Source organism: Gorilla gorilla, chromosome 13 (assembly GCF_029281585.2).
Source record: "Gorilla gorilla gorilla isolate KB3781 chromosome 13, NHGRI_mGorGor1-v2.1_pri, whole genome shotgun sequence".
NCBI classification, from domain to species: Eukaryota; Metazoa; Chordata; class Mammalia; order Primates; family Hominidae; genus Gorilla; species Gorilla gorilla.
In genome coordinates, this window is record NC_073237.2 from 28959322 (window position 1) to 28972534 (window position 13213).

The window sequence follows — 13213 nt, forward strand, 5'->3', positions numbered from 1 at the left end:
TCTGTGTATCTTAGTTTCCTCTCTGTAAAATGGGAGTAAAGTAATGTATACTCTAGAGTGTTGGAAAGATTAGTGACTTAATACTGTACATATAAAGTGCTTAGAATGGTGTCTGGCACATAGTGAATGGTATGTGCTTTCTGCTAGTATTGTCATTACCATTGGTTTTAGATTTTGGGAATGAGTGGACATATATAGATGAAGGACCTGAGACCCATCCTTGCCAGTCTAAGATAGACCCTGCACCACTGGTCTCATGACTCAGTGAACAGCATCTCTGGACATTCTTGATGAAGACTTGCTTCTTTAACATAAATTGTGTATCCTGTTTTTAGTAGTTGAACCCTTAGCCCATTATGTAATTCATGTCATCTGAATTATATTTGGTTTTAAAAAAACATTAATTTTTCTGTTCCTGAAACGTAAATTTATTTGATGTAGTAGCTGAGATACTTTGCACAAGTGTGTCAACATTCTGGTTTTAGAACTATCTTCCAATCAATGCTTTGTGATGCTGTCTTAAATACATGCAGTGTACATATGTAGTTTGGGATTTAATTAACTGTTCAAAATTTTATTAAATGGCTGTTGAAATCTTCCCTCTTCTCAGTATGTTGTCAGCAAGTGTTCTGTAACTTTTCAGAATGATAAAATGTGTCCTTGCTTTTCGTTTAGGGTATATTACATGGTTTTTAGAAAAGTTTTTACCCGACCGTGTTTTTTGTATGCCTTAAAGTTAGATGAATTTGTGCTTATGTAAGCTTTAACAGAAATGTTGGTGGTTGTTAAGTCAACCATTTTCAGTTAAGTCTAAACTGAGATCACTTGAAAATGCGACTGTTTCACTGAGGTATCTTATCTTCAGAACGGTCCTTGAAAAAAACAGCAGTTAAGCTGGGCATGGTAGCTCAGGCCTGTAATCCTAGTTCTTTGGGAGGCCAAGGTGGGAGGATCATGTGAGCCCAGGAGTTTGAGACCAGCCTAGGCAAATATGGGAAGATCGTATGTCTATGAAAAAGAAAACAAAAATGGAAACAAAACTTTTTAGGCAGTTAAAACTTTTTTCCAAAACTATTCCTTTCATAGAGAATATCTTTGTAGTTTTATCAGGTTGGTTTATTCGGCCAGAGACTTTCTTTCCTCATTACATTTAGACAATTTTTTCACTTTAATTGTTAATAGGAAGCTTTATATTATATTTTGCTGATTTTGTTTCTAAAGAAGTTAAAAATGTAGCAGCAGTTCTTTACCTGTGTTAAAATCTATCACATCTTTAATTCACTTTGAGGTGAGATAAATACGGGTTTCAAAATTTGGTTGGATAGATTGAAGTAAACCTGGTGCTTCCTGCCCCTCAAGAACTTGAGATATGTATGTTTGAATTTCTACTGGATTATTTTTAGAATCTTTTGCTCTTGTCTGTTTCTATTCTGAGAATTCTCTTGGAACCTGTTCCAGTGTAGTAGAACTCTTGGGAGTGGAAAGTGATAGATGATGGAACACAAGTGTACACTGAATTCCTATGGTCTGGCAACTGGGTACTTGTTGTAGAAGCATTCCTATTTACTACACACAGCTCCATTTCCCAGAAAAGGAGGACATAGAAGTTCCTCCTAACAGTATGTTAGTTGAAGGTGTTGATTTTTACAGTCTAGTTTCCATGTCTTAGTCATTTTTACCGTTCAGTGGTGGTAACAATTTTTAAGGGTCTTGAAGAATATTTTGGTAACTTACGCTTTTACCTTGATTTAATGGATTCACAATTATCAGAAGTTTTTTTTTTTTTTTTTTGGGAGACAGAGTCTTGCTCTGTCGCCCAGATTGGAGTGTAGTGGCATGATCTCGGTTCACTGCAACCTCCGCCTCTCGGGTTCAAGTGATTCTCCTGCCTTAGCCTCCCAAATAGCTGGGATTAAAGGCTCATGCCACCACACCCAGCTAATTTTTGTAGTTTTAGTAGAGACAGGGTTTCGCCATGTTTGCCAGGCTGGTCTGGAACTCCTGACCGCAAGTGATCCACCCGCCTCAGGCTCCCAAAGTGCTGAGACGACAGGCATTAGCCACCGCGCCTGGCCTTATCAGAAGTTTTATGTAAAATTAATACGGGAAAATTTGTCTGTTGAATCATGCCTCCTGTTAAAGTTATTTTCTGACCCGTTTTTCCAGAAGATTTCAGTCACATCCCCCATCCCCTGTGATTGTTCTGCGAAACCTGTTTCATCTCTGGAAATTTTTTTGCTGGACATCTTTAATTTTAAGACTTTTTATGAATAGGGAATTAGGTATTATAACATTTCAGTGATAGTGTGGAGAGGCACAACTGACAGAAGACAAGTTAATCTGAATTTATTTAAGCATGCATTCTTGGATGTCCTGAGGCCCTTATAATTATTTTTATTTTTCGAAGAATGTATTTGCTATTTTTTTTTTTTTTTGAGACGGAGTTTTGCTGTTGTTTCCCAGGCTGGAGTGCAATGGCACAATTTTGGCTCACCGCAACCTCTGCCTCCCGGGTTCAAGCGATTCTCCTGCCTCAGCCTCCTGAGTAGCTGGGATTATGGGCATGTGCCCCCACGCCTGGCTAATTTTGTATTTTTAGTAGAGATGGTCAGGCAGGTCTTGAACTCCCAACCTCAGGTGATCCAGCCCGCTTGGCCTCCCAAAATGCTGGGATTACAGGCGTGTGCCACCGCGCCCATCCTCGTATTTGCTATTTTTATTTTTATTTTTTTTTTGAGACGGAGTCTTGCTCTGTCACCCAGACTGGAGTGCAGTGGTGCCATCTCGGCTCCCTGCAGACTCCGCCTCCCAGGTTCAAGTGATTCTCCTGCGTCAGCCTCCTGGGTAGCTGGGACTACAGGCGCGTGCCACCATGCCCGGCTAATTTTTTGTATTTTTAAGTAGAGACGGGGTTTCACCTTATTAGCCAGGATGGCCTCGATCTCCTGACCTCGTGATCCGCCTGCCTTGGCCTCCAAAGTGCTGGGATTACAGGCGTGAGCCACTGCACCCGGCCTGTATTTGCTATTTTTAAGCTAGAAGTCTTTGTAGTAACAATTTATGAATGTGTAACCCAGAGCAGTAAACCTTAATTAAGAGAAAAACTTTTTCCAAACAATAAAGTAAGCCATGTAGTTTTTATGTTTCACAAAGCAACTATTCTGGTTTAGCCATGCAACCGGGTCATTATTTATAGGCTAATTACATATTCATTATGGAATATTAAGAATTGATGATTGGAAGGAGGTATAGTCTTAATGTTGATACTGTGAACATGGACCAGTAAAATTTTAATAGTTTGCGTTATAACAAAGAGTTATGGTTTTCTTCCTTGACAAGTGAGGATCATGTACATTATATCAAAATGTTTGGTTATAGTATTGAGGCTATAAAGATTAAGTCATTTTTCTGTAAATCAAAAAATTAATGTACATTGAATATGGGTTAAGTATATTCCTTCTGTACATGCAGATTTTTATCACCAGATGGCACTCCTGTACGGAGAAAGTCTCATTTTGTTATTTCACCTAGATTATTTTCTTTCTTTTTTTTTTTTGAGACAGAGTCTTGCTCTGTTTCCCTGGAGTGGAGTGGCGCGATCTCAGCTCACTGCAACCTCTGCCTCCTGGGTTCAAGCGATTCTTCTGCCTCAGCCTCCCGAGTAGCTGGGACTACAGGCGCGTGCCACCATGCCTGGCTAATTTTTTGTATTTTTTGGTAGAGACCGGGTTTCACTGTATTAGCCAGGATGGTCACCATCTCCTGACCTCGTGATCCGCCTGCCTCAGCCTCCCAAAGTGCTGGGATTACAGGCGTGAGCCACTGCGCCCAGCCGATTATTTTCATAAATGGGGTCACTGAGAATAAACAGTGAGAAAAAGATCAGATAATCCAATCAACAGAACTGGAAATCTATGAGTAAACTACTCACTTCTTAAAAAGGTTTTATGGTAGGAATACCACTCAACAAGTTAGCTTTTGATTAGATGCTTAATTCTGTTTTATTCTTTTCTTAAAATGTATTTATTTAACGAGATAGGTGGCTGGGCATGATGGCTCACACCTGTAATCCCAGCACTTTGGAGGCTGAGGCTGGTGGATCACTTGAGGTCAGGAGTTCAAGACCAGCCTGGCCAACATGGTGAAACCCCATCTCTACTAAAAATACAAAAAAAATCGGCTGGGCACGGTGGCATATACCTATAGTCCCAGCTACTTGGGAGGCTGAGGCGGGAGAATCACTTGAACCTGGGAGGCAGAAGTTGCTGGACCGAGATCGTGCCACTGCACTCCAGCCTGGGCAACTGAGCCAGACTGTGTCTTTAAAAAAAAAAAAAAAAAAAAAAAGATAGAGTCTTGCTGTGTTGCCTAGCCTGGATTTGAACTGTGGGTTAAGTGATCTTCCTGCCTCAGCCTCCTGAATAGCTGGGACTACAGGTGCATGCCACCTTGCCCAGCTTGGATGCTTCACTTTAGATACTTAAGATGGAATTGCAGAGTATTAGTGCTGAAGGTGATTTTTTTATTTTTATTTTTTTAGATGGTGTCTCGCTCTCGTTGCCCAGGTTGGAGTGCAGTGGTGCAATCTCAGCTCACTGCAACCTCCTCCTCCTGGCTTCAAGCGATTCTCCTGCCTCAGCCTCCTAAATAGTTGGGATTACAGAGGTGCGCCACCATGCCCGGCTAATTTTTGAATTTTTAATACAGGTAGGGTTTCACCGTGTTGGCCAGGCTGGTCTTGAACTCCTGTCATCAGGTGATCTGTCTGCCTTGGCTTCCCAAAGTGTTGGGATTACAGGCGTGAGCCACGGTGCCTGGCCTGAAGGTGATTTTAAAAATAATCCAATGGGGCCAGGCACGGTGGCTCATGTCTGTAATTGCAGCACTTTGGGAGGTTGAGGCGGTTGGATCACCCGAGGTCCGGAGTTCGAAACCAGCCTGACCAACAAGTTGAGACCCCATCTCTACTAAAAATACAAAAATTAGTCGGGCGTGGTGGCAGGCGTCTGTAGTCCCAGCTGCTTGGGAGGCTGAGACAGGAGAATCGCCTGAACCCGGGAGACGGAGGTTGCAGTGAGCTGAGATCATACCACTGCACTCCAGCCTGGGTGATGGAGCGAGCCTCCGTCTCAAAAAAAAAAAAAAAAATCAAATGGATTCTTTCTCAAATACAGATATGCCTTACATTTGTTTAAATGCATCACACTTTTAAAACTGTTCATATGCATTTATTCATATCTGAGAGAATGCTTTAAAAATAAATGGAATCATGGCAAAACAATTAACCTTGTTGTCTATAATACAACCAAAATGATAAACCCAAACCAACAAAATTATAAAGTTGTTAAACTGAAAAAGGATGCAAAATGTGTATTCATACTGACTGGAGAGGAAGATTCAAATGCAGTAAAAAGTTTTAAACCAGTGTATTGAGGCTGTGAGAAATTCTAGATAATTGGTTGTTACTATAATGTAAAAGGCAGTACAATAATATGTCTGTGGCCTTTAGCAAGCCAGTTAATGAAGCTGTTGAAAAAATAAGTTAATATTAGTGCAGCTAACACAGAAAAATGCTTGTCAGACCTTTTCTGGCTAAAATAGGTTTCAGGGACACAATTTTCTTTGGTACCTGAATTAGTATGATGAATTATGGTTAGTCTCCTGTATTTTATTTTATGATACACAGATCAAAAATATGTAGAAATGTTATAATGTCATTTGATTAATCTGAAATGTATAAGATTTACAAATAGTGGAATATCTTTCCACATCATGGGAATGCTTTCTTTTGGGTGTCTAAAACTGACTGTTCTAGAAAACAGAATTCCGGCCGGGTCCTGTAATCCCAGCACTTTGGGAGGCCGAGGCGGGTGGATCACGAGGTCAGGAGATCGCGACCATCCTGGCTAACACGGTGAAACCCTGTCTCTACTAAAAAAATACAAAAAAATTAGCTGGGCTTGGTGGCGGGTGCCTGTAGTCCCAGCTACTCTGGAGGCTGAGGCAGGAGAATGGCGTGAACCCAGGAGGCAGAGCTTGCGGTGAGCAGAGATCAAGCCACTGCACTCCAGCTTGGGTGACTGAGCCAGACTCTGTCTCAAAAAAAAAAAAGGAAACACAGTTCCATGTATTGTTAAAATCATTGGCTCTGGGCCGGCTCAGTGGCACACGCCTGTAATCTCAGCACTTTGGGAAGCCAAGGCTGGTGGATCACCTGAGGCCACGAGTTTGAGACCAGCCTGACCAACATGGCCAAACCCCATCTCTACTAAAAATACCAAAAATTAGCCGGGCATGGTGGCGCGTGCCTCTGGTCCCAGTTATTCGGGAGGCTGAGACAGGAGGATTGCTTGAACCCAGAAGGTGGAGGTTGCAGTGAGCCGAGATCGCACTATTCGTTGCACTCCAGCCTGGGTGATGGAGTGAGACTCTGTCTCAAAAAAAAAAAAATCATTGGCTCTGCATTGTTATCATTGGAGATGATAGCTCTATGTGTTATTGCACTGAAGACCTTCCAGTGGGACAGATGTGGAGATGGAAGACAGTAGTATTGATGATCCTGACCCTGTGTAGGCCTAGACTAATGTGTGTGTTTATCGCTTAGTGTTTTTTGTTTTTGTTTTTTTTTTAAATAATGGAGTCTCCCTCTGTCACCCAAGCTGGAGTGCAGTGGGCTCAATGCAACCTCCGCCTCCCAGGTTCAAGCAATTATCCTGCTTCAGCCTCCCTAGTAGCTGGGATTACAGGCGTCTTCCACCATGCCTGGCTAATTTTTGTATTTTTAGTAGAGATGGGGTTTCACCATGTTGGTCAGGCTGGTCTCGAACTCCTGACCTTGTGATCTGCCTGCCTCGGCCTCCCAAAGTGTTAGGATTACAGATAGGAGCCACCGCGACTGGCTGCACATTTGTTTTTGTTTTGTTTGTTCTAGGAGCTTCGTAAGAGTGGAATTGTTTGCATAAACAGTTTGTTTCTGATTGATGGGTATATTTCCTCTGTGGAGAATTCCATTTTGGAAATTTAACTTTTAAGGCATTGCTACATGTTTTTCTGTGCATGTGTGTGTGTGTGTGTGTGTGTGTGTAGTAAAATGTACATAAAGTTTATTGTAACCATTGTTACATATAAAGTTCTCTGACATTAAGTACATTTACATTGTCGTGCAACCACCACTGCCGTCCATCTTCCGAACCTTTGTATCCTCCCATACAGAAACTCCATACCTGTGATACAGTAACTCCCCATTCTTCCCCTACCCCCAGCCTCTGGTAACTACCATTCTACTTGTTTCTATGAATTTGACTTTTCTAAGTAACTTGTATAAGTAGAGTCATATAGTATTTGTCCGTTTTTTTTTTACCCCTTGCCCCTAGAGTTTTGCTCTGTCGCCCAGGCTGGAGTGCAGTGGCACTACCTTGGCTCACTGCAACCTCTGCCTCTTGGGTTCAAGCAATTCTCCTGCTTCAGCTTCCTGAGTTGCTGGGATTACAGGTGTGCGCCACCATGCCTGGCTAATTTTTGTATTTTTTGTAGAGACGGGGTTTCACCATGTTGGCCAGGCTGGTCTTGAACTCCTGACCTTGTAATCAATCTACCTGCCTCCTCCTCCCAAAGTACTGGGATTACAGGTGTGAGCCACTGCACCCTAGCCTTATTTGTCCTTTATTGACTGGCTTATTTCACTTAGCATAATGTCTTTGAGGTGCATCCATATGGTAGCATGTGTTAGAATATCTTCCCTTCTTAAGGCTGAATAATTTTCCATTGTGTATATATGTCACATTTTGCTTATCCATTCATCTATTGATGGACACTTGGGTATCTTCCACTTTTTGGCTATTATGAATAATGGTGCTTTTTCATTAATTAATTTTTTATTTTTTAATTTTATTTATTTATTTATTTTGAGACGGAGTCTTGCTCTGACACCCAGGCTGCAGCGCAGTGGCACGATCTCAGCTCACTGCAAGCTCCACCTCCCGGGTTCACACCATTCTCCTGCCTCAGCCTCCTGAGTAGCTGGGACTACAGTCGTCCGCCACTACGCCTGGCTAATTTTTTGTATTTTTAGTAGAGACGGGGTTTCACTGTGTTAGCCAGGATGGTCTCGATCTCCTGACCTTGTGATCCTCCCGCCTTGGCCTCCCGAAGTGCTGGGATTACAGGCGTGAGTGACCGTGCCCGGCCAATAATGGCACTTTTAACATGGAAGTACAAGCATCTCTTTGAGACTCTGCTTTGAGATTTGTTTTTGGTGCCTACCCAGAATTGGAATTGCTGGATCATATGGTAATTTAGTTTTTGATTTTTTTTTTTTTAAGGAATCACCATTCTTTTAATGATGGTTGTACCACTTTAAATTCCCATCAGCAGTGCACAAGGGTTCTAGTTTTTGTACATCCTTACCGATGCTTTCTGTGTTTTTAAAATTAAACAAAAAAACAATTATAATGTTACAGCTCTTTTAGAATTTGTCTAGCAGGTTTTCTGGTCTTTATCGGAAAATTCCCAGCTCTTCTGTCTAAAAAAAAAAAAAAAAAATTGTAATCGCTATCCCTAAAGGGTAGGAAGTAGGAATCTTATGGTTATAATTTTTTTTTTTTTTTTAAATTGAGGTGGAGTTGTTCTTACAGTGTTGTCTAGGCTGGTCTTAAACTCTTGGGCTCAAGCAGTCTTCCCATCTTAGCCTCAAAATAGCTGGGATTGCAGGTGCATGCCACCGTGCCCAGCTTAGAATCATGTTTTGATGACATATTTAATTATGTGCTTGACACTTAGTAGCTAGTCAATAAATATTTGTTCAACAAATCAAAGAAAATTATATGCACAATTTTTTTTTTTTTTTTGAGACGGAGTCTCGCTCTGTCGCCAAGGCTGGAGTACAGTGACGCGATCTCGGCTGACTGCAACCTCTGCCTCCCGGGTTCACGCCATTCTCCTGCCTCAGCCTCCTAAGTAGCTGGGACTACAGATGCCTGCCACCATGCCCGGCTAACTTTTTTGTATTTTTAGTAGAGACGGGGTTTCATTGTGTTAGCCAGCATGGTCTCGATCTCCTGACCTCATGATCTGCCTGCCTCGGCCTCGTGAATTGCTGGGATTACAGGCGTGAGCCACCGCACCCGGCCACACAATTGTTTCTTTAAGATTTATTATTTACAGCTGACTTTTGCTTTTAGGCATAGCCTGTTTCTTGACACATTTTAAATTGGGCTATTGGCAGGTAAAATCTTGGCTGGATGCAATGTTGTTTTGGGGTTCAAATAGCAACTGCAAGTAGTAAGAGGCAGATAGCACTTCATGTACAGTGACTACATGTAGTGATAAAATGGTTGCTGGTTAAAATTGGTGGTACTTGAGATTTTTGTTTAGAATTGCTAAGCTCGTAAACCATAGACTTAGATTGCAGTAGTCGAATTGGTTTAACAGATACCAGCAAAATGTAAAATCCTCAAGGGCTACTTGAGAATTTGTATTCCAGAGAGCTTTTATCTTTTATTGTAAGTGTCCTTGTTTTCTCTGAAGTACATGCTTATCTTTTACTATGATTGTTTTGCTTACCGTCCCTACTTTCTTGCAGATTTTCTATTTTGTACATACATTATTTTGTATATACTGTATATGATGACTTCAGTGAGCAGTGACCATTGTCGAGGTGCTCGGGAAAAACCACAGATTTCAGCAGCACAATCAGCGCAACCACAGAAACAAGTGGTACAGGTAAGTTTTTGTGGAATTCTTTTTTTTTTTTTTTCCTTTTTTTTCTTTTATTATTATACTTTAAGTTTTAGGGTATGTGGAACTCTTGTTTGCCTTGTTTAGAGTTAAGGAAATTAAGGGAGAGCATATGATTTAATGTTTTCCTTTGTAGGAAACTTTAGGATTTTGGACCCTGTGTTTAAACAGTAGGTGATGGCCGGGTGCGGTGGCTCACGCCTGTAATCCCAGCACTTTGGGAGGCCGAGGTGGGTGGATCACTTGAGGTCAGGAGTTTGAGACTAGCCTGGCCAACATTGTGAAACCCCACCTCTATTAAGAAAATACAAAAATTAGCTGGGCGTGGTGGCGTGCGCCTGTAATCCTAGCTTCTCGGGAGGCTAAGGCAGGAGAATCGCTTGAACTCAGGAGGCAGAGGTTGCAGTGAGCCCAGATCACGCCACTGCCCTCCAGCCTGGGTGACAAAGCGAGACTCCTTCCTAAAAAATAAATAAAAAATAAAAAGTAGGTAATGAAGAATAGTAAGGAAAGAGGTATTGTACTTGATTCAGGTACAATTGGATGTTGTTCCATGAGAACTCTTTAATGCTAACCTTTTCCAGGTACCTCTTAGCTATTAGGCTGCCACTGCCACCACCACCACCACCACCACCGCCACCACCACCACCACCACCACCACCACCGCCACCGCTGCTGCCTCCTCCTCCTCTTCCTCCTCCTCCTCTTCCTTCTCTTTCTCTTCCTCCTTTTCCTCCCCTTCCTCTTCCTCCTCCTCCTTCTCTTCCTCCTCCTCCTCTTCCTCCTACTCCTCCTCTTCCTCCTCTTCCTCCTATTCCTCCTCTTCCTCCTATTCCTCCTCTTCCTCCTACTCCTCCTCCTCTCCCCTTTCACCTTGCTCTGCTTCCCTTCCTCCTCCTTCCCCGCTGCTTCATCATCATCTCCTCTCCCTTTTCTCCCTTCTATTAATTTAAGTGTGTCCTTGGAATGAAATATGAAAATCCAAGGTAGATGGAGAACTAATAGTCTGAAGTAGTAAAATACCTGAATTACAATAGACTTTAAAAAGCTGCCTTTGCTGGGCATAGTGGCTCATGTCTGTAATCTCAACACTTTGGGAGGCTGAGGCAAAAGGGTTGCTTGAGCCCAGGAATTAAGAGCAGGCTGGGCAACATAGTGAGGACCTTGTCTCTACAAAAAGTTTAAAAAGTAGCTGGGCATGATGGCATCCATTTGTAGTCCCAGGTACTTGGGCGGCTGAGGTGGGAGGATCACTTATGATGATGCTACTGCACTCCAGCCTGGGTGACAGAGTGAGACCTTGGCTCAACAAAAAAGCAAAAACCTGCCTTTTCTTCAAAGCACAAGGAAGAGTGCTTGAATCTTAGAATGGCTTTTAATGATCAAGATCCACTTGAGGCCGGGCGCAGTGGCTCATGCCTGTAATTCCAGCACTTTGAGAGGCCGAGGTGGACAGATCACCTGAGATCAGGAGTTCGAGACCAGGCTGGCCAAGATGGTGAAACCCTGTCTCTACTAAAAAAAAAAAATACGAAAATTAGCCAGGTGTGGTAGTGGGTGCCTGTAATGGCAGTTACTTGGGAGGCTGAGGCAGGGAGAATTGCTTGAACCCGGGAGGCAGAGGTTGCAATGAGCCAAGATCACACCACTGCATTCAAGCCTGGGCGACAGAGCGAGACTGTCTCAAAAAAACAAAGACCCATTTGAATAAAATTTTTTAATGTTAAATACTCCCTCCTCCTCAATTTGGTTATATTATTATTTTAAGTGAAGTGAGATAAGTGCTAAGCACAGTACCTGGTGCAAAATTAAGCATTATATACATGTTATTGACTAGATTGGCAAACCCTTTTTCACAGGCAATATGCAAGTAAGTAAACTATATCCAGTTTGTCTTACTTGCAGATCGATTTGACTATACTTTGATAGTTAATTAAAAGTGCTTCTTAAAATCACTCATTTATACCCAAGTGCCCTGTTGATGTTAGGGGACATAGTGAGGAGATTTAAGTGTTGCGTTACATTTTTCAGTATAAAGTTAGTGTAGTATTCTGCTGGTATTAACAGACAGATATCTCTGCTACTCAGTGCTTGATCCTAAATACACTTACTCTGATAGGAATTTATTCACAAACTGATCTAGTCCAGTGATGGAAAAATTTGGAGGTTTTAGGCTAGGTCCTCCTTTTATAGTTGAATTTACTTAGGAAAATGTTTGCTTAATGAATGGTCTTTTTTTTTTTTTTTTTTGAGATGGAGTCTGTCACCCAGACTGGAGTGCAGTGGCCAATCTCGGCTCACTCCAACCTCCACTTCCCGGGTTCAAGTGATTCTCTTGCCTCAGCCTTCCAAGTAGCTGGGACTACAGGCAGGCAACATCATGCCTGCCTAATTTTTTTTTTGTTTCTTCGAGATGGAGTCTCCTTCTGTCGCCCAGGCTGGAGTGCAATGGTGCCATCTCAGCTCACAGCAACCTCCGCCTCCTGGGTTCAAGCGATTCTCCTGCCTCAGCCTCTCAAGTAGCTGGGATTACAGGTGCCTGCCTCCACCCCCAGTTAATTTTTGTATTTTTAGTAGAGACAGGGTTTCACCATGTTGCCCAGCCTGGTCTCCAACACCTGAGCCCAAGTGACTGCCCCCTTAGCCTTCAAAGGTGCTGTGATTATAGGCGTGAGCCACCGCACCTGACCTTTTTTTTTTTTTTTTTTTGAGACAGTCACGCTCTGTAGCCCAGTCTAGAGTGCAGTTAGTCTGTCTTGGCTCATTGTAACCTCCACCTCTGGGGTTCAAGCGATTCTCCTGTCTTATCCTCCCCAGCAGCTGGGATTACAGGCGTGAGCCACCATGCCCGGCTAACTTTTTTGCATTTTTAGTAGAGATGAAGTTTCACCATGTTGGCCAGGCTGGTCTCAAACTCCTGACCTCAAGTGATCTGTCCCCCGCTTGGTCTCCCAAGGTGTTGGGATTACAGGCGTGAGCCACTGCACCTGGCCCTTTTAAATTTTTTTCTTTTAAACACTAGTATGCATTAGGAAAATTATTGATGTTTATTTATTCATTAATCCTATTCTGGGAAGTATTTGCTAAGAAAGTAATCTTAAATTGGTGTCATAAAAAGTGGCTTTATTTGGTAATTTTTTTCTTTCTTTTGTTTTTGAGATGGAGCCTCGCTCTGTCGCCCAGGCTGGAGTGCAGTGGCGCGTTCTCAGCTCATTGCAACCTCTGCCTCCTGGGTCCAAGCGATTCTCCTGCCTCAGCCTCCGGAGTAGCTGGGATTGCAGGCACGTATCACCATGCCTGGCTAATTTTTGTATTTTTGGTAGAGACGGGGTTTCGCCGTGTTGGCCAGGCTGGTTTCAAACTTCTGACCTCAGGTGATCTGCCCACCTTGGCCTCCCAAAGTGCTGGGATTAAAGGCAAGAGTTACCACGCCCTGCCGGTAAGATGTTAATTACTCAATTTTAAATGTCCAGTGTTA

General features: G+C 42.6%; 1 protein-coding gene and 1 non-coding gene across 25 annotated transcripts in view; both read left to right on the forward strand.

The window, feature by feature from the left end:
* UBAP2 (ubiquitin associated protein 2) overlaps positions 1–13213 on the forward strand; it is a 127370-nt gene that overhangs the window by 22882 nt on the left and 91275 nt on the right. For 17 of the 24 annotated variants that reach the window (XM_063696959.1, XM_055351671.2, XM_019033537.4 and 14 more), the window contains one exon: positions 9581–9720. The exons of 5 other annotated variants lie outside the window; for them this stretch is intronic. In XM_063696959.1, coding sequence (XP_063553029.1) covers positions 9581–9720 — 140 coding nt within the window. Of the gene's footprint in view, positions 1–9580; positions 9721–12245; positions 12271–13058; positions 13175–13213 lie in introns of those variants that run through there. 2 more of the 24 variants (XM_063696971.1, XM_063696972.1) reach the window with 2 other exon arrangements.
* LOC115935889 (U7 small nuclear RNA) lies at positions 8449–8512 on the forward strand. Its single transcript, XR_004071482.1, has one exon. It is a non-coding gene; the product is annotated as a U7 small nuclear RNA (small nuclear RNA).